General features: G+C 46.6%; 2 protein-coding genes across 4 annotated transcripts in view; one reads left to right on the top strand and one right to left on the bottom strand.

Moving 5' to 3' along the window:
• Positions 1-45: 45 nt before the first annotated feature.
• PIF1 (PIF1 5'-to-3' DNA helicase) lies at positions 46-15,342 on the top strand. Of its 2 annotated transcripts, XM_066597887.1 has the most exons (13): positions 46-432; positions 2,168-2,738; positions 3,995-4,124; positions 4,330-4,455; positions 4,689-4,842; positions 4,922-5,036; positions 5,323-5,429; positions 5,723-5,862; positions 8,222-8,328; positions 9,218-9,305; positions 10,426-10,571; positions 10,651-10,842; positions 15,201-15,342. In XM_066597887.1, the coding sequence occupies exons 2-13, from the start codon at positions 2,172-2,174 to the stop codon at positions 15,240-15,242; spliced, it is 1,914 nt and encodes a 637-aa protein (XP_066453984.1). In that variant the 5' UTR covers positions 46-432; positions 2,168-2,171; the 3' UTR covers positions 15,243-15,342. The 2 variants fall into 2 exon arrangements, with proteins under 2 accessions (XP_066453984.1, XP_066453985.1); XM_066597888.1 differs by lacking the exon at positions 46-432 and having other exon boundaries at positions 2,146-2,738.
• A 2,076-nt stretch (positions 15,343-17,418) lies between these two features.
• The window catches only part of USP24 (ubiquitin specific peptidase 24), a 112,965-nt gene continuing 104,567 nt past the window's right edge, over positions 17,419-25,816 (bottom strand). For both annotated transcript variants that reach the window (XM_066597884.1, XM_066597885.1), the window contains exons 64-67: positions 25,459-25,534; positions 23,114-23,200; positions 22,927-23,037; positions 17,419-21,582 (exon numbers count right to left, since the gene is read on the bottom strand). In XM_066597884.1, coding sequence (XP_066453981.1) covers positions 21,520-21,582; positions 22,927-23,037; positions 23,114-23,200; positions 25,459-25,534 — 337 coding nt within the window. In that variant the 3' untranslated portion in view covers positions 17,419-21,519. The remainder of the gene's footprint in view (positions 21,583-22,926; positions 23,038-23,113; positions 23,201-25,458; positions 25,535-25,816) is intronic.

The following is a 25,816-nucleotide window of genomic DNA, read 5'->3' as shown; positions in this document are numbered from 1 at the left end:
GTGGATGAAGAATCTGAGAACGATCCGTCCCCCAGCCTGTAAATATATAGAAGACGCCGCCGCTGCCGAAGCTCTAGTCCTTTGTCTGCCGAGTTCTCTAAGCAGGAGGATTCGTTTTGCCAAGAGTTGTATAGAAGGTAATGGGGACTTTCCCATAGCGAAGATGGCCGCCTCGGATGCCGGAGAAGTCACGTGACTAAACAACTCCGTTCCTAACGGACGTGACGTCACTGGAACGCGATTGGCTAATTCTTTAAATGTCCGTATTCTGATTGGCTGCTTCTTCCTACCGGCAAATTTGAACTTACGCTGAGAGGTTGATGTTGAGAGAGCCGAGCAGAGACGACCCGAGCTGCGGGCATCGGACTGCAGGGGCCGGCACACGCGGTGAAGCCGCTGCTCCACGGGCTCTATTCACACGGACACTTACAGGTATGCGAGATATGTACAAAATGTGTAAAAGCGGGTAATCCACGTAGCGTCCGTTCACATCCGCTCTGTCCGGACCCTCCGGTGCTGATTGCTGCTAGAAAACCGGATGATACAGGACGGCGAGCGGCGCAGCTTCATCATGGGAATTCTGGCAAAATAGGCAGAACGGGTCCGATTAGTCAGCGGGACTGACTAATCAGTGTCTTATTCTGCCCCGACGCTGATGGCAATGAGCCGGAAGCGCACGATTACTTGTATTTATGGTAAATGTTGGGTTCCGCTTCTTGGAGGGGGGGGGGGGGTGTAGATGAAAAGTTCACGTATTCGCTGTAAACTCTTTTTTTTTTTTTTTTTTCTAATCGTTTTATAGCTCCACACTTTTTTTTTTTTTTTGTGATCTAGTAGGGAAAAAAGGGATCCGCTCGGTGTGTGACCTCATCCGCCGTACGCTGCTGCACGCTTTTCATTGACTGCAATGTTAAAAGAAAACCGTATATATCTCCTGTTTTTTTTTTATTTTTTTGCGGGACACAAGCGGCTGTCGGGGTCACACGGCGCCGGCACATTTTGGCCGCACAAGTAAGCCGTTCGTTTAGGTGCCCATAATGCGCTTTCACCGCTGTATTTTGCCCCCTCCTGCCTGTTTTTGGCTGCACACCATCACATTGACATTGAGCGTGTATGGGCAGTGACTGCGCAGGTTTTCTACGTATGTTGTGTACATTTCCGCAGGCCCATTGATGTCAGCAGCTCTTGTAAATGCGCACACGATGGGGCGGGTCGCGTAATTTTTTTTCACACATTTGCGCTCGTGTGAACGAATCTATTGAAGCCAATCTGTTCTATTCACTGCATGTTACGGGCGCAAATGTACTCCTGTGACCGACCACCACCACCTCCTTCACCGAAGGTGGCCACGGCCTTTATAGGGGCTGTCCGGTAGTAAACGATTCATGGTTTATTCACAGGATTGATGTAGGACCACCGCCCAGTCCACCTCTGATCAGCTGTTCACGGAGTCGGTGCGCTCATACAGTGAGCTGACTTAGGCCCCCTGTCTACGGGTATTGCGAAGTCCCGCGGCAGATAGCTGCCACCCGGCAGCAGGAGCCGCTTCCGATTCTCCGCCGGTCAGCCCTATCCGACAGGCTGACCGTGGAGAATCGGGGCAATTCGCAGCATGCTGCGAATTGCCCGCCGCAAGCGGAGCATCGCAATGATTCTCCACTCGTGGACAGGTGCCAGCGCTTTCCATAGCAATGCTATGGAAAGCGTCGGACGGCATGATTCGCCGGCGGCTTACCGCCGGCAAATACATGTCCGTGGACAAGGGGGCCTTATGCAGGAAGCAGACTGCTTCGTTTCCACTGCAGTGGCCAGGCTCAATATTGCATCTATTCACCTCAATGGTAATACCAATCTTGGCCACTGCAGTAAGAACTGAGCTGTCTGCTTCCTGTAGAAATCGGTTCAATGCATGAGCGCACCGCCCAGCAATCAGCTGATCAGAGGGGTGGACCGTTCTTATCTGCAGATAGTTCATCAATGGTTTACAACTGGACAACCAATTTAAATACAGGAGGCTGTGTGATACCCCAGAAGATCAGAGCCCCCCCGTACTCCAGGCTGCATGGTGATTTCGGTTGCTGCTTCCTCTATCCAGCTGGATTGCTCTGTGAGGAGACTCTACAGGAGACTGGACAACGACCGTAACCACGACTCTCCTCCTTTGCAGGACCATGCATCCGGCCAATCACTTGTCCCCGGAGATCCAGAGCAGCGTCGCCATCGAGTATCTGAATGCATCAGGGCAGGCGATGAAACGTAAAGTCATCCGGAACGCCTTCACCTCACTGGGGCGCAACGAGTTCCGTGAGCTGGTGCTGAAGGTCAGCGACGGCAAGTTACCCCAGAACTTCATCCTGAAGGACATCCAGATCTTCACACGCTTCATCCAAGATGGCAAGAGCTCCATCGTGCTCCGACCGGACAACGTGCAGCTGCTGATCTCCAACTGCCCCGCCGACCGGCTGAAGCACTTCATGAAAACCCTGATGATAAAACACGAGGCGGCGAAGGGCGAGAAGCCGGTGAATGAGCGCATGCGGCTGTTGTCAGGGCTGCCACGTGTGTTCGAGACCATCAGCCCGGTGCAGAAGAAGGACGTGGAGCAGGCGAACGAGATGCGAGCAAAAGTCAACAGTCAGACCCCCATGAAGGAGAAGGGTCTCAAGAACCGAGGAGCCAACGCATCGAACCAATGTAACCAGAAGCGGCCGAGGACGGCATCAGCTGAGAAGAGTCTGGTAAGTACCAAGTATTCTGCTGATCCTCCTGTATTATACTCCAGAGCTGCACTCACTATTCTGCTGGTGGAGTCACTGTGTACATACATTACTTATCCTGTACTGCTCCTGAGTTACATCCTGTATTATTCTCCAGAGCTGCACTCACTATTCTGCTGGTGGAGTCACTGTGTACACACATTACTTATCCTGTACTGATCCTGAGTTACATCCTGTATTATATCCCAGAGCTGCACTCCCTATTCTGCTGGTGAAGTCACTGTGTACATACATTGCTTATCCTGTACTGATCCTGAGTAACATCCTGTATTATACTGCAGAGCTACGCTCACTATTCTGCTGGTGGAGTCACTGTGTACATGCATTACTTATCCTGTACTGATCCTGAGTTACATCCTGTATTATCCTCCAGAGCTGCACTCACTATTCTGCTGGTGGAGTCACTGTGTACATACATTACTTATCCTGTACTGATCCTGAGTTACATCCTGTATTATACTCCAGAGCCGCACTCACTATTCTGCTGGTGGAGTCACTGTGTACATACATTACTTATCCTGTACTGATCCTGAGTTATATCCTGTATTATACCCCAGAGCTGCACTCACTATTCTGCTGGTGGAGTCACTGTGTAGATACATTACGTATCCTGTACTGATCCTGAGTTACATCCTGTATTATTCTCCAGAGCTGCACTCACTATTCTGCTGGTGGAGTCACTGTGTACATACATTACTTATCCTGTACTGACCCTGAGTTACATCGTGTATTATACTCCGGAGATGCGCTCCCTATTCTGCTGGTGGAGTCACTGTGTACATGCATTGCTTATCCTGTACTGATCCTGAGTAACATCCTGTATTATACTGCAGAGCTACGCTCACTATTCTGCTGGTGGAGTCACTCTACCACCAGCAGAATAGTGAGTGCAGCTCTGGAGTATAATACAGGATGTAACTCAGGATCAGTACAGGATAAGTAATGTATGTACACAGTGACTCCACCAGCAGAACAGTGAGTGCAGCTCTGGAGTATAATACAGGATGTAATATTTTTGGGGGGTGACCTTCACTTCAAGGTTTCTTGTTCCTGCACAACTTGATGCTCTGCTTTTGGGAGGAAGTGAAGTCTGCTGAACCTCTACTTTCTAGTTTATGAATAGAATGCCAGAACTGCAGTGAAGAGTGACACTGCAGTTCTCATCCAGTTAACAGGACATCTCAGAACTGGTTATGAATGATTGATTTGATTCACAGATTTCTGAGCTCCGTCCCAGCAAAAAGCCCACCCTGACAATGCCGCGGCAGCTGCAGCTCTCCACCCAGCAGTCGGCAGTTCTCGGCACCATCCTCAGTGGGAAGAATGTGTTCTTCACGGGAAGCGCAGGTTTGTGATCTAATCAGTAACTTCATAATCTTGGTTGTATTCTACCTCCCTCTTCGGTTCTCTCCATGCAGCCTGCAGTGTAAAGTATGGAGGTCTTCAGTATTAGGAACTGATTATTCTTATTTCCTGAGTTGCTTCTATTATGTGATGTGTAGACGTGCGCCGCCCTGTGGGTGAGCCGCTGCTCATGTCTTATCCTTTCCAGGCACTGGGAAGTCTTATCTGCTGAAGAGGATTGTTGGGGCTCTCCCTCCTAAAAGCACTTATGCCACAGCAAGCACTGGGGTGGCAGCCTGTCACATCGGGGGCACCACACTACATGCCTTCGCAGGTGAGGAGCTTCTGATGAGGGATGTGTAATTACATCATGAAGAATAATAAACTAGAGTGAAATGATAAGATTCTCCCTGTTTGCAGCCACCACTAGGGGGAGCTCATTACATAAGAATGGGCTCTGTATACATCTGTGAGCTCCCTCTGGTGGTGGTTTTATCATCCAGTCTCTCATGGTCAGACCTTTCCCTGTCATGTCTACAGCTTTGCTCCACACTCCTCTTGTTTTAGGGATCGGTTCTGGGAAGGCTCCGCTGGAGCAGTGTATAGAGCTGGCCAGGAGGCCGGGGGTCCGCCAGCACTGGATAAGCTGCCGCCACCTGATCATAGATGAGATCTCTATGGTGGAAGGCGAATTCTTTGATAAGCTGGAGGCCGTCGCCAGGTATGGATGCTCTTCCACTGCCGCTCTGATATGCAGAGGGGTTAATGCTGGATACTGACTGGTAATGTCGCCCCGGCAGGGTGGTCCGCGGGCGCGATGAGCCCTTCGGTGGGATCCAACTCATCGTTTGTGGAGACTTTCTGCAGCTTCCACCGGTGACTCAAGCCTCAAGTCAGACCAAGTTCTGCTTCCAGGTGCGACTCTTGTTCCATAGGGTGGTCACAGCGTTGCGCCGCACTGGGAGGCGTCCATGATGGAGCAGTGATGCATTGTGGTCCAGAATATCCGGTCTTTAGGGTTGATAAATGTGACATCTGGAACTGAAGGGGGAGGAGCCATCAGATGGAAGGACCAAAGGTGCAGCTGCAACACTTGCAACGTTGTGTGCGTGCGGCTGCAACATTGTTGCAACGAGGTTCCCAGAGGCCACGCCCCCTCCCAGCGCCGGTAACCTGGATGTTTGTCTTCTGCTCCACGCAGGCTAAAAGCTGGAGGCGCTGCATTCATCTGACTATGGAGCTGACAGAAGTGCGGAGACAGACGGACAAGAAGTTCATCTCGCTGCTGCAGTCGATTCGTCTGGGCAGGTAAGCCAATAACGTGCGGGGAGCGTCCTCCACGAGTCCACGTTGCCGCTGTCTCCTATCTCTCTCTGGGGTTGGCGGGTTGTACAAGATTAGAAAACCTAGTGGCTGTCTTCCAGAAATGGCGCCACAGCTGTCCGCAGGCTGAATGTGGAATTACAGCTCTGCCCCGTAAGTTGCCACGCTGTAATATCTCTCGCGGCCTGTGGACAGCCGTGGCGCAGTTTTTCTAACCTGGACAACCCCTTTAATTGCGCCGGACACTGAACTTGCCGCTGTTGTGATATTTCCTCTAGATGCACGGAGGAGGTGACCCGACAGCTGCTGCTGACCGCCAGCAACAAGATTGAGCGTGATGGGATCCTGGCGACGCGGCTGTGCACTCACAAGGACGACGTGGATGTGACGAACGAGCGGCGATTACAGCAACTCCCTGGTATGGACGGCGCCCGCCGCGTCCCTGTTAAAGGGGTTGTCAGAGTGTAATTAGTAAATATAGATATACAGTATTTTAAGGAGGCTGGGCATGCTCTTTGATCAGAAGTGTTACTCTACTGCCTTCTCCGCTCTCATAGACTTCAATGGGCAACCTTTGGTCTGTGATATGGATTGAAACGGGCCGTGCCGGAAAAATGCCACTAATACACGCAAAGAAAGCGCAAGCCGGAAATGCGTTGTCGTTCATCCGCAAATACTCTACGTATTCGCCGGCTAAGAACTGCAGACACCTCAGTGAATGAGTAGAATGTGCGGTGGATATAAAATGGCGCTTTAACAAGCGTCCCGGCGGATTTTAGGTTAGAGATCCAACAAACAGGAATCCTTTCGGATTTCCCCTCCGTGTGATTCGATGTCATCTGTGCGACTCCACGGAAAACGGAGATCGCTTGTGGTGGAAAACTAACAAAACTAAATCCTGTGGTTGCATAAGTGTTCACACCCGCTTATATCTGGGGGTGTGGTTGTGTTCAGCATTAGCCAATCACATGTAACCTCCTGATAGGTAGCAGTCTGCACTCCGCTGCCGTTACTTACAGGGATTCTGGGTCCCCATATAAAGTTCGGCTCTTCTAGGATTTCCCAGACATTTTCTTAGTTGGTCCATAGAGATCTTACAGCATGTCATAGGAGTCTGATTGTTGGAAGGTGTCAGTCAGGAGAAGGGGGGCCAAGACATTACATATACCATGGGGCACAGGGAAGACCGTCAGCAAGAAGGGGATTAATGGCCTAACGGTGACAGCACCAAGAACTGGACGGCCCTCAGAAAGTGATGAAAAGACCAGAAGATGATTGTGGCCAAGAGGCCGACAGCAACATTAGAGGAGCTGCAGGAGTTTCAGCAGTCCTGGTTGTGTAGTCATGTGACAACCATCTGCGTGTTCTACATTTGTCCTGTCTGGTGGGGTGGCGTGGCAAGACAGAAGCCCGGCCATGTTTTACGAAAACCTCCATCTTGTCCGCCAGAAGTCTGGAGAACGTCTTCTGTCTGAGGGGAAACTTGGTGGCCATGATTTCAGAAGATGTTTGGTGTAAAACCCTGCCGGCACCAGAAGCCCCCCCAACCCGCAGTGAGGATGGTGGGGGCAGCGTTATGTCGGGGCTGTTCTGCTGCTGGAACTGGGGCTTCAGTGCAGATGGAGGGGATTATGGACCTTCCCAAATATCCGACTATTTTAGCCCAAAATCAGTCCTCTGCTAAAAAGCTGAAGATTAAGAGGAATTTCCCCTTTCAGCACAACAATGACCCGAAGCAGACGGACAAATCACCAGGAGAACGGCTTCACCGGAAGAGGATCCGTCCTGGAATGGCCCAGCCACAGCTCAGGTCTAAACCCCACTGAGGATCTGTGGGTGACCTGAAGAGGGCGCTACACATGAGGTGCAATCTGACGGATTTGGAGCACTTTTGCAAGCAAGAGTGGGCAAAGATCATCAAGTCAGGATGTGCCCTGCTGATGGACACCGAGCCAAGAAGAGTGAATGCCGTCATAAAGCCAACGGGGGCATCAGCAAAGTATTAGTGTTAGGGGGTGCAGATTCACAGAACATTATTGCAGTTTTGTTCAAATTTTCCATCCTAAAAGCCTTCAGCCTGCTTTCCAATGGGATTGTACAGATACGGGTCACATCACACCGAGGGGGAGAGAAAGCTGAAAGGAGTCATCTGTCGGAAGTTTTCCAACAGGCTGTGTAGTTTTTTTTTCCCCTGTTTTATCCTCTGTAGAAGAGAAGCAAAACTGTGAGCTATACAAGGTTACTTTTTTGCCTGTAACCATAGTAACACATGAGCCTGCACAGGAGCTGAATACAGAAAACGATACATTTTTAATCCAAATCCCTCGCAGCGTTGTATTCTGCACACATTACAACAGTCGGCCGTTTCCGAGGGTCCGCACACACAGTTCTGGCATAGAAAAGTAGCACATTTTTGCGCGCATTCCACTTATGCAGAAACTTTGGGACTTTTCTGCCCTCTGCGCCGGCCGCTCCACTTTCACGTAAAGTTGACACGGCCGCCCCGGACCGACAGACTTGTATGTAATTTATGCCAGGAACTGGTGTAAATCCCATCGAGGTCTGCGGCTGCTCCTGGCTCATGTACCTTTCTGTGTCGGCGCACGGAGGAGCAGAGACTAACCTAAAATAGGAGGCGGTGCCCACGAAATTATTCTGAAACCGGCACTGGAAATGGTCTTCCCCAATAAGTCTGCGGGGAGGGAGGGTCCCCCCTTCCTCATCTGTATGTTGGGTGGCCCGTCGGTTGTGGTGATATGAGGTGTTTTGTGCCGCAGGGGAGATGCACAAGTACGACGCCCTGGACAGCGACCCCATGCTGGTGAAGACGGTGAACCTGCAGTGTCCTGTTGGGGAGCAGATCCTGCTGAAGAAAGGAACTCAGGTGAGGGGGAAAAGCAAAGCCTGCAAGGGCAGATCCTGGAGCCGTGTCCGCAGGGGAGGCGCTAAAGTGTCCAACCAATGGGAATTTTGCATTTGGCTCCAGGTTGTGGGAGGAGTTCTAAGAGATCGAACTACACACAGAGGGGCAGAGGCTTATTCTAGTTTAAAGGGGTATTCCGGGACATCAATAGATGATTGACAGTGACCTGCCGCTTGGATCCCTGCTGATCAGCTGATTGCTAAACATAGCAACTGAGGCACCAGGAGAGAGAGCAGAGAGCGCTGACCATAGCACAGTGGCCCAGGGTGGTATTGCAGCGCAGCTCCCCATTAACTTTAATGCAATACCAACCCAGGCCGCTGCACTATGGTCAGCACTTTCTGCTTCCGCTGACTATAGCAAAAGCCGCTCTGGGTATCTGTGATTGACAGGTAGCCAAGCGACGGATCACTGCTGATCACCTATTGATGACCTGTCGACCTCAAAAGTGAGTTTTTAAAATGTCCTGGAATACCCCTTATAGTTAAGGCGACCCTCCGGCCCTGGACAAACAAAAATGGCCGCACCGCTTGTTGGACTATCGATGCATAGTGTGATCAGGTAATTGAAGAGCCTACACGCTGCTCACATGGGCGGCCCTGGCCAATCACTGTATTAGTACACATCATGAGTCTGTCAGTCCTCATGACCTGTTGGGGGGGGTCCCTGTTTTCAGGATATCTTATAGTAAAAATACCCATGGTAATGTCTGAGGCTCCGACAATCACATCACCTGCGCAATACTGAGGAAATCCTGAAAACCTGGCTGACAATGAGGGTATTATGAGCTCCACATGGGACGGAGAGACTACGTTGTAGCGCCCCTAATTCCCTGCTGATGTCACTGCAGGTTATGCTGACCAAGAATCTGGATGTCGCCCGCGGTTTGGTGAACGGAGCGCGAGGAGTCGTTGTTGGGTTTGAAGGAACAGGAAGACGTAAGTGATGGGTTATCCGGGGAATGTTCCATAAACGAGGATTGATATTTTATATAATCTAGCAGTTAAATGGTTAACGAGCTCAATATTATACCCCTGTATGTGCAAGCAGAATGTTGAGCTACAAGACACCTATCTTAATCACAAGATGCCTATCTAGAAAGAACACTGGGGCCTCATACACTGAGGAAAAGCTACTTGGATAATGAATGAACACCGTAGAGGTGACGTGATTGGTAGCTGCATACATCTGGGGCGTTAACATGTTAATCATAGTCATTACATACTAAGCCAATCATGAGTTGTTATGATGTTGGGGCGTACATGTATATATGGTCATGTTCATCTAGATCTGTACCGTTATGATGTGAAGTGTACTAGAGAACGACCACCATGGCGTCAGACTCCGATACATTGGCATGCTACTTCTCATTCTAACCAATTTGGAGCAGACCGTGAATTACACGGAACATGATATTTATTCCCATAACCTCTAGCGCCCGACCTCGGAATTGACAAGTGATCTTTGGAAATACGAATCCAACCGACGGGCATTGCGGTTTGGCGGATGCAAACAATGGGGACTTGCTGCAGCAAAACAAGGTTAGGTCTATTCTCCCCTCCCCCATTGTGCGTCTGACATTCTGCATGCCAAGGCTTGGGTGAGTAATTTCCGTCTAAATGGTCACTTGTCTATTTAAGAACCCCGTCTTATGACTCCCCTGTCTTGGGTTGCTATGCGCTGTTAAATTGTTTAGACCTCAGATAGTTCTCATCATCGTTAGTAGCATTTATCCTGGTACCACATTCCTGACGAGGGTTTGATGGCTTCTTGAGGTAAAGTCATTGTTTCTTCAGATAAGAAACTTTTATTCTCAAGGTTATTTTAATTACTTCGGGTGTTAAGTTGCTGATAACAGCTATAAGTGCCATCAGTCTTGTGACTGTTGATGCAGTCCATCAAATATGATTGGGGGTAACTTTACCGCAGTGGGGGAGGGGCTGGTAATCTGGTCCCATATACCATAGATGTGTGGATCTGTCATGTAGACATCCTATATGTGACTGTAAGTCTTCTGGTGATGCCTTCCATACATAACTTCTTGCATATTCTCTTCAGCTTTGCCCAAAGTGCGTTTCCTGTGTGGAGTCACCGAGGTGATGAAGCAGGAGCGCTGGGTCATTAAAGCTCACGGCGGCATCTACCTGAGCCGGCAGCAGCTACCTCTGAAGCTGGCGTGGGCCATTTCCATACACAAGAGTCAGGTACGTCCCCTCCCCCCACCCCAGGTAACTTATGTGATGCCAAACGGCCGGCGTCTAACTGGTCCTTCCTGTCCTGCAGGGGATGACGCTGGACTGCGTGGAGATCTCCCTGTCGCGCGTGTTTGAGAGCGGCCAGGCATATGTAGCGCTCTCCAGAGCTCGCAGCTTAGAGGGGCTTCGAGTGATGGATTTTGACCCAAAGGCTGTAAATGCGAATCCCTACGTGCTCCAATTCTACGCCAGACTCAAGAAGGAGCGAGTGCTGTGCCAGGTGAGTGAGGAGGAAGATGCATCCTAGAGGGCGGTATTATAGTAGTTATATTCTTGTACATAGGGGGGCAGTATTATAGTAGTTATATTCTTGTACATGGGGGTCAGTATTATAGTAGTTATATTCTTGTACATAGGAGGCAGTATTATAGTAGTTATATTCTTGTACATAGGGGGCAGTATTATAGTAGTTATATTCTTGTACATAGGAGGCAGTATTATAGTAGTTATATTCTTGTACATAGGGAGGAGTATTATAGTAGTTATATTCTTGTACATAAGGTGCAGTATTATAGTAGTTATACTCTTGTACATAGGGGGCAGTATTATAGTAGTTATATTCTTGTACATAGGGGGCAGTATTATAGTGGTTATATTCTTGTACATAGAGGGCAGTATTATAGTAGTTATATTCTTGTACATAGGAGGCAGTATTATAGTAGATATATTCTTGTACATAGGAGGCAGTATTATAGTAGTTATATTCTTATACATAGGAGGCAGTATTATAGTAGTTATATTCTTGTACATAGCGGGCAGTATTATAGTAGTTATATTCTTGTACATAGAGGGCAGTATTATAGTAGTTATATTCTTGTACATAGGGGGCAGTATTATAGTGGTTATATTCTTGTACATAGAGGGCAGTATTATAGTAGTTATATTCTTGTACATAGGGGGCAGTATTATAGTAGTTATATTCTTGTACATAGCGGGCAGTATTATAGTAGTTATATTCTTGTACATAGAGGGCAGTATTATAGTAGTTATATTGTTGTACATAGGAGCAGTATTATAGTAGTTATATTCTTGTACATAGGGGGCAGTATTATAGTAGTTATATTCTTGTACATAGGGAGCAGTATTATAGTAGTTATATTCTTGCACACAGGAGGCTGTATTATAGTAGTTATATTCTTGTACATAGGGGGCAGTATTATAGTAGTTATATTCTTGTATATAGGGGGCAGTATTATAGTAGTTATATTCTTGTACATAGGGGGCAGTATTATAGTAGTTATATTCTTGTACATAGGGGGCAGTATTATAGTAGTTATATTCTTGTATATAGGGGGCAGTATTATAGTTGTTATATTCTTGTACATAGGGGGCAGTATTATAGTAGTTATATTCGTGTACATAGGGGGCAGTATTATAGTAGTTATATTCTTGTACATAGGGGGCAGTATTATAGTAGTTATATTCTTGTACATAGGGGGCAGTATTATAGTAGTTATATTCTTGCACACAGGAGGCTGTATTATAGTAGTTATATTCTTGTACATAGGGGGCAGTATTATAGTAGTTATATTCTTGTATATAGGGGGCAGTATTATAGTAGTTATATTCTTGTACATAGGGGGCAGTATTATAGTAGTTATATTCTTGTACATAGGGGGCAGTATTATAGTAGTTATATTCTTGTATATAGGGGGCAGTATTATAGTTGTTATATTCTTGTACATAGGGGGCAGTATTATAGTAGTTATATTCTTGTACATAGGGGGCAGTATTATAGTAGTTATATTCTTGTACATAGGGGGCAGTATTATAGTAGTTATATTCTTGTATATAGGGGGCAGTATTATAGTAGTTATATTCTTGTATATAGGGGGTAGTATTATAGTAGTTATATTCTTGTACATAGGGGGCAGTATTATAGTAGTTATATTCTTGTATATAGGGGGCAGTATTATAGTTGTTATATTCTTGTACATAGGGGGCAGTATTATAGTAGTTATATTCTTGTACATAGGGGGCAGTATTATAGTAGTTATATTCTTGTACATAGGGGGCAGTATTATAGTAGTTATATTCTTGTACATAGGGGGCAGTATTATAGTAGTTATATTCTTGCACACAGGAGGCTGTATTATAGTAGTTATATTCTTGTACATAGGGGGCAGTATTATAGTAGTTATATTCTTGTATATAGGGGGCAGTATTATAGTAGTTATATTCTTGTACATAGGGGGCAGTATTATAGTAGTTATATTCTTGTACATAGGGGGCAGTATTATAGTAGTTATATTCTTGTATATAGGGGGCAGTATTATAGTTGTTATATTCTTGTACATAGGGGGCAGTATTATAGTAGTTATATTCTTGTACATAGGGGGCAGTATTATAGTAGTTATATTCTTGTACATAGGGGGCAGTATTATAGTAGTTATATTCTTGTATATAGGGGGCAGTATTATAGTAGTTATATTCTTGTATATAGGGGGTAGTATTATAGTAGTTATATTCTTGTACATAGGGGGCAGTATTATAGTAGTTATATTCTTGTACATAGGGGGCAGTATTATAGTAGTTATATTCTTGTACATAGGGGGCAGTATTATAGTAGTTATATTCTTGTACATAGGGGGCAGTATTATAGTAGTTATATTCTTGTACATAGGAGGCAGTATTATAGTAGTTATATTCTTGTACATAGGGGGCAGTATTGTAGTAGTGATATTCTTGTACATAGGGGGCACTATTATAGTAGTGATATTCTTGTACATAGGGGGCACTACTTTAGTAGTGCCCCCTATGTACAAGAATATAACTATTATAATAGTGCCCCCTAATGTACAAGAATAGAACTGTTTCTTTTTAACTAATCCAAATTTTGGTAATCTCTGTGGCTATTGTAATCCGCTAATTTCATTTATTACCTTAGTTGCTCCCCCCCCCTCCCCCCTCAAGCTCTAAAATATTTTCTTGAGTAATGGTACTTAAAACTGTCCACAATATTCCATGTATGACTTGTAAAGAGGAAGAACAATGTTCTCGTCATGCGCCCCATGACTGCTTTTAATGCATCCTTTGATCCTTTTTGCCCTGGCAGCAGCCGCCTGACACGGGTTGCTTCAGATAAACTTTCAGTTAACTAAAATCACCAAGTCCTTCTCCATATCTGTGTTTGCCATTTAGTGTGTAATGGTGACATGTATTTCCTGCCCGTGTGCAGAACTGCACATTTATCAGTATTAGACCTTATTTGCCACTTTTTTGTCCCAAACTTATCCCGATTCTCTTACAGCTGTATTCTGTTCTCTGTTGTGTTAGAAAATGATATAAAGTAATAATGATCTGCAAATATTGACCTTTTACTTACAATCCTTCTAATAGGTCATTAATAAATACATTAAACAGGGCCCAATACTGTCCCCTGGGTTATCCTACTAGTAACTGACGCCTTTTTGAATATCGACCCCACGCTGACTACTCTCCAATCCAGTTGAACCGACCGTCACCATAGTCCTTAAAGGGGTTGTCCCGCGGCAGCAAGTGGGGTTATACACTTCTGTATGGCCATATTAATGCACTTTGTAATGTACATCGTGCATTAATTATGAGCCATACAGAAGTTATAAGAAATTTTTCACTTACCTGTTCCGTTGCTAGCGTCCTCGTTTCCATGGAGCCGCCTAATTTTCAGCGTCTAAGCTCCAAATTAGACGCGCTTGCGCAGTCCGGGTCTTCTTCTTTTCTCAATGGGCCAGCTCGTGCCGGAGATCAGCTCCGTCCCGTCACGTGCCGATTCCAGCCAATCAGGAGGCTGGAATCGGCAATGGACCGCACAGAAGCCCTGCGGTCCACCGAGGGAGAAGATCCCGGCGGCCATCTTCAACCGGTAAGTAAGAAGTCACCGGAGCGCCGGGATTCAGGTAAGTGCTGTCCGGTGTTCTTGTTTAACCCCTGCATCGGGGTTGTCTCGCGCCGAACGGGGGGGCTGTTGAGAAAAAAAAACCCGTTTCGGCGCGGGACAACCCCTTTAAATATAAGGCAGTGGTTGATCACATTACTTAATTCCCTTACAACCCGGGGGTGTATGTCATTGGGACCAGCAGTTTGTCTGTTTTAATCTTTTGATGACAGCTCTGCACTTTCCTGGGTTCGACTTGTGACATTTAGTGGAGAGTTTACTTTATCACTCTGCATTTCATTCTCCTCTGTGAATGTACTGGAGAAAAAGCTATTGAATTGATTTTTCTCATCACCCTCTACAATTTTTTCCTACTTTTATTTATTTTTTTTTTAAAGGGCCAACATTTTCAGTATTAATCTTTTTACTATTTATATAGCTGAACAGTTTAAGGTTCGTTTTACTATAAATCTCTCTCCATCTTTGCTGCTTTTTATGTAGTTTTATTTTTTTCTAGGTTTTAGTGCTTCTTTGCTTCTTTCTTGTTTTAGTAGTTTAAAAATGTAAAAGGGAAAATTAAAACAGCAAAAAGTGCTTATTGAGCCCCATTGGTTTTCTCCTATTCCTAAGTAGTAGTTGATGCCAATTTCCAGTTTGTTTCTCTTTACATCGGTGCCGCCTATATGAGGCCATTTCTAACAGGAGTATCTTTCCTATTTCAGACAAGTTTGGATTCCTACCTGGAGGACAAGGAGAATACCTGACGGAGACTACATGTTATAGCTGCTTCCTGTGTAAATATTAGTGTACAGAACAAATTGACATTTTTCTATAATAAAGCTTTTTATGGGCGTCTTGTATTGACCTGTCGTTGATGGATCCGGACTATATGGTGTGTTGTGACGTCTTGTTAAGCTGCTCCCATCCAGAGTGGGATGCCAAGGGTTCCCCATATGAGCTTAAGAGGTTTTGTTGTGTCACTATGAATCTTGTAATATCCGGACCCGCGATCAGCACCGTGCTGGGAGGGTTCAGAAGTGGCTATTGCAGGTAGCTCATGGTTGTGGCACTTGGCATTCAGCAGAAAATCCACACTGCATGTTTTTCGTCCCTAGTAATGGCGCTATGGGAGTTCCGGACAAAGGAAGGGTAGCTTCAGATGAGGATGTATTGCTGGCTTGTCTACCTACTTGGCTAGCACTCTAAGAGTGCTTGGGGACAACTCCTCACCCTGAAGAGTGTATGAGTCAATCAGGTGATCGCTGCAGCATCAGCTTCCTAAACTTCTGTCCAATGGTGCTCAGGATGCGAGTGCCGAGGCCAGGAGAAAGCGCCATCCCCCTGACATCCTGTGATGTCGTCGGTCACCAAACACGAGGGCTGCACGGGCACTAAGGCTCCATTATTTTACTAAGACCGCCCTATTAAAGGATGTTGTCCAGCAACAAGAAGTGACCCTAAAGCTTTAGCGCAAATTAAAAACTAGAATTGTCTGAGAGTGGAATGAAGGCAGTGATGTACCTAAAGCTTACAGCCCGGGGTCCAATGTTACAGAAACCATGAACCTTAAAGCAGCAAGACTTGGTCCTTGTATAGTCGGCCATCACAGATAAACAGAAGAGGTTGTTGGGAGCGCAGAGGAGTTACGTAGCTCTGTACTTGGGTAATGGGCGCCTGCGATGTCTGGGGGTGTAATAAAGGGCTATCAAGAGAAAACACACGGGGCTCATCTACTAAGTGTCTGTCTAGTCCAAGTTTGCTCCATCTTAATGCACCAGATGGGCCCGGGGGTTGTGGCACTTATTGAACTGTAAGGTTTTGTCTACGTTCAGACTGCCTATTAGTTGGCTAAATTTATGCCAAATTTTTTGGTGTAATTTAGGGCCCCTTCACTTTTTTCTTTGTAGACAATTCTGAAAGTGTCTAAATACGGTTTTGCATTCTTTGCGCCACCAATGCGGTTTTCTGGTGTAATCTGGACTAATACCTGCAGCAATGAGGAAATCCCACAAGCCTCTGGCCCTTTAAAAGGGTTGTGCCACTCTTGGGAGGAAGCAGAGCGTGGACAAAAGGAGTGCAGCGCCCCCTGTAGGAAATGAGTAGAATAAAAAAAAATTCTCTGGGAAGTTTCTAATGTGAGTTTTTCCCCTTAGACAGTCTAACGGGTGCCGTCAACCCAAGTACCGCCAAAACCACCGACACAGACCTCTCTAATGCCACCAGTAGGAGAGAGAAGAATTGGGAATAAGGTAGAACCTGATGATACTGCAGAGCGCACAGATCTGCCCAACTATTGGCTCAACTTCTGGTCGTTGGTATTACTAGCCAGACGCTTTTGAAAGGCAAATGTCAGTAATGGCCGGGATGTACTTTAGTGTAGACTGGAACGGCTGCATCCAAACATGATGAAAGCTGGACATTTCCTGTTAACGCATCATGAACAGCTCTTTAGCCCCCCGCAACCCTCAGCCAGCAGTAAGCAGTCTATTCTAGATGAAGAGCAGCCGCTTAGGACTATATCCATATAATGCATTAAAAGGGGGCAGTTTCAATATTAAACAAAACTACATCCCCCAGCAACAACTGAAGAAGAGGTGCACCTGCTTCAAACTGTGTATATATGTTGATAATGCCAATAAGCAGTCATTGACCCAATACTTCCACATATCTGTACGTTCTACAATTATCCAGTTGTGCCTTATTCCCAATTCTTTTCATGCCTAATGGTGCTGTATGCTGCGCAGTGGCACAGGCTGGTACTGCAGGCAGAGTCTCATTCACTTGAATAGGTACCAAGCCACAGAGGGGACAACCCCTCTAAAGACCAGCAGAACAAAAACATAACTGACCATCCTGTGCGCTCTTAAAGGGCCAGATCACTCTAGACCATGGACATTGCAATGAGGCTGGGCAGAGTAAGGCAGATACGAGGACGGGCCGTTGTAGAATACTGTGCATTTATTGGGAAAAAGACCTAAAAAATAAAATCAGTGCAACAAAGTCAAAAATAAAATATACAACACATGAATAAAAATCAATTGGCACAAAACAACCGCTTCTGTCCGCCCCCCGCAGGCGCCGCGACCCCAGCAGCTCCCTTTACAGAATGTCGTCGTCAGGATCAAATTCCAGTTATGTTTGAAAGAGAATTGAATGGAATGAGTGAAGATCCGAGTCGTCACCCTCGATGGACTCCTAGTCAATTCGACCGCAAAGAATTGGGGGAGGAAGTAATGAAAGCAGAACTATAAGTGCATGACTGGAGTTATGGACGCAGAAAAATACTATGACTCCGGTCTAGAAATAGCACCACCTCTGTCCACAGGCGTGGCCCGGTACTGCAGCTCAAACTCCAGAAACCAGCCCATGGCCAGATGTGTCCCCGCCTGATCATACGCTAAACCGGAGGCTGCACAGCGATTCCAGTTCTGAATCTTAAGAGTAATTTAAAGGGGTGCTCCAGAACTTTGAAAAGTCAGAGGCAGCATTACAATAAAAGTGCGCGTGAAGTGCTGCCACCTTACAGGCAATGGCAATCCATCACATGACCACAGTGATTCGTGTGTTCGGCACAGGACACAAGTTGCTGCGTTACTCGCATTGGCATTTAGGGTGCAGTAGGTTTTGTCACTTATGCTCCGCCCCCTAGACTGGGATAAAGCAGACCGTAAAGCGCGTCTCTTCTAGACCGATTGAGGGACCATAAATCGTTAGAATGCAAAGTTTTGAAATTTATTTTGCTTTGCAAATTAATTTTTTGCACAAAATAAAAAAGCCATTCTTCTAAAGAGGCGCCCGTCCCAAGGGGCCAGCGTAATGGAGGGGCCCCCAAACCAACATGTGCAAGGGGAGTGGAGTAAATCTACTGCCCTTGTACACGCCAGCGGCTGATATGATATAAAGTACAGCACCCGTGGCAGGGTTACCGGGATTGAGATGAAATGTAAAAAAAAAATGTACAGAAAGTGTAGATCATCGATACTTGGAGCACTGGGACGTCAAATTCACACGTCTTACCCAAACTCCAGCAAGCTTTTCAAAAGTGTTTGACACTTTACCCAATGGAGGTGCAGCAAGATGGAGAAGAGGCACAAGACACTCCATGCCTCACGGAGCGATGCATATGGGGCTACAGACTCACAGCAGACACATATAACCCTATAGGCACCATCACATATACCCCTGGGTCAGAGCATCTGATGGCGCTATGTGATCTTCCCATCCATCTCTTAAAGAGGAAGTCAAAAAACTGTTCTCAGTAGTCCACACTGGTGAAGCCCAGGAGTCTGAACCTTCAGGCCTTGTTCACATGTGGCGCATTTGCTGCACGGAAAACCCACAGTATTTACAGCAGCAGCAATGTGGAGAAGTTTCAAAATCCACGCGCTGCAGCAAAAAATCGTACCAAATCCGTGCAGAAATTGACATGCGGTGCAGAATTTAAAGTGTACCTGAGTTTTCTAAACTACCCCAGGTTCTCCTCACCCTCGTTCTCTGCTGTTTGCACCATTGTTCATGTCTGTAAGTTCTGATTTTTAGGTGGTCTTTCATAATTTTCTGTTTTGCTGTTTGCTATCCACTATCAGGCAGGAGGGGTGTAGCAAGCCTAGCATACTGCCAGCAGTTCACTGTCCTGCGCTTCCTTGCCCTTACTTCCCATGCTGCATTGCACTGGTCTCTGATTCAATCAGCAGGGAGGCAGTAACTGATTGCCTCCCTCCCACTGCCTTCCTCGGATAATAAGGCATTTAAAGACATTCTGGCCAAATGCTTACTAAACCTACTATAATGTGTGTAATGTGTGCACAGTGAGGCACCCACACAGCTGTAACAGCAGGAGAAGCAGACTGGAGATTATCACAGTGTCAGCAGATCTGTCAGCCTGCAGCCTCTGAAGGCACAGGAGCTGCTTGTAAACAGGGGGAGGGTCTATGTCCTTGTTAGTAAGGAAGCTCAGTACCTAATGCCACAGAGAGTGGATTGCAGAGAAGCTGGAAGGGAGACCCCTAGTGGCAGCCACTTCAAATGTGATTTACAGTCGTAAAGCACCACAATGGTTAATGCAAGTATATTACAAAGATGATAAACCGAACACAAGCTAGTAGATGAGCAAAAGGTGACTGTAAAGTTAGTGCCCCTTTAAATCTGCAGAATGTCAACTTTAGCTGCTGATCTGGTGCAGAAAACTTGGGGATTTCTGCCATAGACTTCAATGGAGAGGCCGCAGTTCACAACATTTGCTGTGAAGAGATTTCCGCATCTGATAATCTGCAGCAAAACATTCAATTCAATTGAAATGGTGAAATCTACTTTGGATGAATATCATCAAAATATGCATCAAATGTGGATTTTGACACAGATTTGGACGCGCATCCACAGCAGAAGCTGGTAAATGTGAACGCACCCGAAAGAGAGTCCCATCTCAGACTTTTAGTATATGCTTGACAATAGGCCAGATGAGGGTCCGGTGCCCATTTATGGATGGACGCCCCACTGAATGCAAAGGCCGTTCTGAAAACAGCAGCACAGCGAGCGGCACAATTTCCGTAATGCGGGAGCGGCGGAAACAAAATAGCGCATCGTGCAAAGCTGTTCCCGTAACTCCTATTCACCTCGATTATGGAAGAACGTAGCGACGCCCACTCCTCTGTTTCCGTACGTCCCGATCACCCGTAACCACCGTATACAGAACCAGCGATGGGTACGGGTGCCCGAGGTGGGACCGGCCTCTATTAAGACTTTAACAGCATATCCTCTGGACGGCGATACCCCTTTAGCCAATGAGGACAGAGATAGTGATGAACAATACTGAATGATGTGGTTCGGGGGTCTGTAGTTGGTGGTCCAACCTCTCTGACTCCTTCAATGTGATCCTCTGATATTTGGCTGAATTTGCCCTTAATAGGGGTAAAAGTCATCCACCCTCCACAGCATAGGGAATAACTTGCTGATTGGTGGGGGTCTCACCACTGAGGCTCTCGCCGATCTTCAGAAAAGGGGTCTCGGCTCCCATAATGCGCGGCACTGCAGGGGCACTTCCTCCCACCCAGCGACGATAACGTCAAGGGAGTGCAGGCTGAGCATGAGTGGTTGATACTCCATTTATGTCAATGGTGCTAACGGAAATAGCCGAGCGGATGCCGCCCAGGGATCTCCGCACTCCCATTGGAGGAGAATGGAACTCTAGTGCGCTGGAGCAACCAGCACTCCCATTCAGTGTCGTCCTCACTGCAGGGGGCGCCCAGGAGATCGGCGAGCAGCGAGACCCCCATCGATCATCACTATCTCCTATCCTGTTACAACGAACGGCCCACCAGATGACATAGCCCCTCCGACTAGTGCAGGCCAAGCTTCTGACTGGTTACCTGCACTGTTGACTAAGGCTCCACGTTAGATGGCGGATGAGACGATCGTCGCTTCCTATGGCACTATATAAATTATGGGAGACATTAAATACAAAGTGTCGTTTTTTTGTTTTTCTTCTTTTCTTTAAAAGTTTCGATTCCATACTAAATTTGTACAAGTTTTAGTTTTCTTCCACGTATTTATACATCATTTTAATATTCCTAATAATCGAAAAATTTAAAAAGTCGCCGGATGCAGCTCAGTGGGGGGCGAAGGGGGGTTCGTTGTTACACTTTGTATAAAACCAAAAAAAATGAAAAATCTCCGCAGCATTACAGAAAAAGCAACAATTTTACATTCACTCCTTTAATGCTCACGAAATGAAAACAAAAAAAAAAAATTAGGGAAAAATTTTTTCGACTTCTGCCGGCATTTCATTTTTTTTTCTGCTTCAATAAACTTCTGAGAAAAATACTTTGTATCCGTCGTCGTTGCAGCAATACGAATAAAGTTCTCCTTGTGGCGACAGTTCCAGAAATGACCTTGGCGGTGGGTTTGCTGTGGTGAGAAGTCCAGGAGACTCGGTGCCCCTCTGTGACTGGCAGAGTCCGGAGGAAACGATGAGACTCTTGCGGTCTCCAAAGTGCGTTAGTTTTCACAGCGTGGCGAGAATCTCCTCATCTCTTCTACCTGGATTCAAGGATCGACGTCCTCAAGGTCACTTTTTGGGTCTCCGAGGATCATTGGAGAGTCCGGGCCCTGCAAATGAGTAAGAAGACATCAGAAATTCCATTGCGTTAGGCTCTGGGAATCGCCCCTGTGCCGGGATCATGGAGGTCCTGTGGCCCTGAGGTCACATGACCAAGAACAGGTAAATATGTCACCTTGATAAGTATGGCACCATTATTTCCAATGCAATTAACCTCTTAAGGGGGTATTACCAAAACTACAAGTTTTCCCTTATCCTGTGGACAAGGAATAGTTGCTGATCAGTGGGGGTCTTCAGAACAGGACCCCCGTGTCCCGGCTCTGCCCGATACTGAAAGAGTCGCCTTCCTCGTGCAGTGACGTCAGCATTAACGGAGCGCTGAGCATAAGCGGACCGTGCTCCCTTCATTTCAATGGGGCTGATGGAAATAGCCAAGCGGGCGACTCTCTGATATCTCCGCAGTCCCATTCAAAAGTGAAGGTAACGCTGGTACCCCGGTGCTATGGGCACTCCATGCAGTAACCTCACAGTGAGGAGGACAAGGGTCATGGGACCCCCGTTTGAGATCAGCAGAGGTCTTAGCAATGACCCCAATGACCAAGTTCTCACCTTTCCCTGTGGAGAGGAAAGAACTTGTAATTTTGGTACAACCCCTTTAAGGTTCAGGATATTTTTGGCTACATGACAACAAATTTTTAGGATTTTTTACCTCCCCATTGCAGAGAGTAGACTAACTTTTGAATCAATGCAGCTTTATGGGGTCTTTTTTTTAAGCAGAACATTTAGTTTCTTCCATTTTTGCAGATATATGATAGCATTTCATTTTTTACTAATTCAGTTTAGGATGGACAATTAAAAAAAAAAAGCAAAACAAACAAAAGCCACTCAAGTGGGCATAGTGGCACCGGCTGCGCAATCAACCTGATGCAAGAGTATATAAGGGTGCAGAAAGGGTTAAAGTGACCTTCTGGTTTTGGGATAGGGGGTATAGTACTGGCAGTTTTTGTTCTGTGATGTGCCGGTTTCAGGTCCCATTTTCAGTTGTCCAAGATGGCCGATGCAAACTTCAGACTACCAATGCAGTATTACCTGCTCTTTGATTGGCTAGCACTGATCACATGAGAAGGACTGGCCAATCAGAGAGCAGTGTACATTGTGCAATTAGCTAAATAGAAAATTGCAGCGGCTATCTAGGATAACTGAAAACCAGGACGAGTACAAGCAAATCGGACGGACTGCAGCGAAGAACAAGTGCAGGTAATATTTTTCCCAACCACAGGACGGAGTTTTGTCCCGAAACTGGAGAGTGGCCTTAAGCTGGTGACTGCAGTAAGGAATCTCCGCCCATTATCTATGCATCTAACCAATCACAGATCAGAATAGGAGCGTCGCACCTGCTGCATACTCCTGTCTCCGTTCTCGTTGGCTGGACTGCTCTCCGAGCCGTTGCTGCTTCCAGACTGGTCCTTCTCATTCAGCAGAGCGGTGGCGTAGGCCAAGGTGTCCTGCAGAGAGACGGCAGTTAGTGGTATACACTTCACACACAGGCTGAGGTCTGTATATACCCTGACCGATCCCCACCTGTGCCGAGATCGTCCGCTGGAAGGTTTTGGCTGTTGACGTCTCGTTTGACACGTTACTCTGTGGCGCCCAGCAGTGCTCCGACATCTGAAGAAAACACGGCAAATGACACATAAAAAGACGGGGTTGTGGAATAAGTTCTGCACATTTCTCAAAAACTTTGCTTTAAAAATACTAAATTTCTAAGACCTCAGCTTGCTGTCAGTGAAAAGAAAAATCCAAAAGGCTGAAAAGAAATGTTCTTAGTCCGGTTCACACGGCTGATGGTTTGCTACACTTGCATCCTATCTAGACAATACTCTGAATGATTAAAGGGGTTCCCCAAGTTATAGTAAAATTGGGGAAAGAACAGGAGATGGTTGAAAATAAAAAACTAAAAGTCATACTCACCGCTCTGTTCCCCCGCTGGTCCAGCAGTGCCGCTTCGGTCTTCACCGCTGGTCTTTGTTTCCATGGCAGCAGTAACATTTCATACTCATGTGACTGCTGCAACCGTGAATGGGTTAAATATCTCCCGCCAGCTCCCCAATTTTATATAAGTTGGAGAGTCCCTTTTTACAAGAGGGGTGGAACAACTTAAAGTCATGGCATATCATTAGGATATGATACCATTGTGTGACCAGTGGGCAAAAGGCGGAATGGCCATTGTACCCACTGGAAAAGATGCCAGGGGGCGGTGCTGGGGCAGGCACTTTCAAAAAGGTGACTGTGGAAGTCACAAAACCGCCACCAAAAAACACATACTCGCCTGTGTCTATCCTCCCAGTCATCACAGTCCGTGCCGCACGGGTCCCACGCTCACTTCTGCTTGGCGTGATCACATGATAATTGCTTCCAGTTCCTGCCCTGGCCAATGCTGAGAGCAGGGACTGGACATAGTGATCATACGGTACAGAAGCAAGCGTGGGAACGCTGCGGCACGGACTGCGATGGCTGGGAGGATAGACACAGGCGAGTATGTGTTTTGTTATGTTTAGGCATACCTCGGGCATGGTGAGGCAAGGGGAGCATTACTACTAAAAGGGGGCCAGAAGAGGCATCATTATCACAGGAAGGCGGCCATGAGGCATATTGCTAAAAGGAGGCAAGGATGGATGCTACTACTAAACTGGGACTATGAGAGTCATTAATAATTAAATGGGGGCCCTGAGGTGCATTACTACTAAACGCAGCCCAGGAAAGGTATTACTACGGTATTGCTAAACAGGGGCCAGGAGGGGCTTTATTACTTAATGGGTTTTCCAGGGAAACAAAAATGCATACAGGGTTAAAATAAATAGGAACTGAATATTCGCATATCCCGGTCCAACGCTGCAGCCTTGATGCCCACGGCAAAACCTGGAAGAAGCGGCGGGTAGTCACATGCTATTCATGCGCACGTGACCGCTCAGCCACTCATAGGCTTCAACAATAAATCTTAATGTGCCAAAAACCCTTTAAAGGAGGTAATAATTAATTAGTGGAGATAAGAAAGGGGGCACCATTACTGTACATGTGACACTAAAAGTGGTACTGGGAAAATTGTGCAGAGGTGTGGAAAACAAAAGGCAAGTGGTTGGAAAGTTGAGGAGTTAACGATGTGTGTGTTTCATTCTGCAGAGACAGGTTGTTATTGGGTAAAGGCATGATCATGGTCTGGGCCAGATGGAGAAGAAAAGGGAAAGTGAACAACCTCACAGGATATTTCCCCTGTGATCACTGCAGATAACTGTACTCTGTATAGCAAATAATTATCCGCCAAGAGTCTAAAACTGCAGAGTAATCTATCAGACCATTAGCTGCATGATAGGCATACAGATATGACATGCCTGGAGGTCTTTCCCAGGCCCTTGGCTGCCATGGATACCCATAGGCATCTGGCAATTGCATTTGTGGGGCCGATGGGGAAAGAAAGAGGCCCCCCCCGCCGCATTGCTGCGGCTGGCAATTTGCTGACCCCCGCCCGATTGCGTTTGCCCCACTTGCTGCTGGTTGGGCACACCTGCAATAGGGGGCCACTTTGGGTTCCCAATCCGTTTCTGCAGTGGGGATCGGTCCCCTGGAACCTCCTCCCACTGATCTTGTGAATGAAAGGGCCACAGCGCTGTCATGGCCCCCGGGAATGCAGGGAAGCTATAATCTGCCCCAACCACTTGTTCTACTGCACTGTATGTGATCGGGCGCCACAGTGCAGGGAAAACAGGCAGAGGGAAGCAGCGCTGCAGCTCCGTCGGTCTCAGGATCGGTGAGGCATCCTAATGATACGCCATCACAATACGATGGGAGAAACAGTCTAACGAATCTCTCTCCTGTCGGCATAGCTTGTACACAATGTATCAGTGCAGACGCCGCAGACCGCCACTCACCTTCTTCTGCAGCCACTGCACGGCCCAGCTCCAGTGCTGAGAGTTTTCTTTGAAGTATTCCTTAGCGGCAGCGCACCTGGCAGCAAAGTTTGGGCAGAGAAAGCAGTTTTAAAATGCCTTTTTTAAACTCAAACTACATACGGTTTTTTTAAACTATATAAATTTGGCGCGGCCATAAATGCCCCGACCCGCGGAGTCAAGATAACACAACTTTTAGTGCATCATAAATATCGTAAAAGCAAATGATCGCCATAAATCGCACAGCTGCATTTTTTTCTCCCATTTATCCTCACTTAATTTTTTTTACGTTTCCCGTACATTCTGGGGTACATTAAATGATACCAGTGAAAAAATACAA

The sequence above is a fragment of the Eleutherodactylus coqui genome, chromosome 3 (genome assembly GCF_035609145.1).
Source record: "Eleutherodactylus coqui strain aEleCoq1 chromosome 3, aEleCoq1.hap1, whole genome shotgun sequence".
NCBI lineage: Eukaryota > Metazoa > Chordata > Amphibia > Anura > Eleutherodactylidae > Eleutherodactylus > Eleutherodactylus coqui.
The sequence above is the reverse complement of the archived record's forward strand: the minus strand, read 5'-3'. Positions and strand labels throughout refer to the sequence as shown.

Coding starts and splice junctions, on each gene's coding strand:
- PIF1 (XM_066597887.1), top strand. CDS start 2,172: ATGCATCCGGCCAATCACTTGTCCCCGGAGATCCAGAGCAGCGTCGCC. Junction 5,037..5,322: donor AGACCAAGTTCTGCTTCCAG/GTGCGACTCTTG, acceptor TGCTCCACGCAG/GCTAAAAGCTGGAGGCGCTG. Junction 8,329..9,217: donor TGCTGAAGAAAGGAACTCAG/GTGAGGGGGAAA, acceptor ATGTCACTGCAG/GTTATGCTGACCAAGAATCT.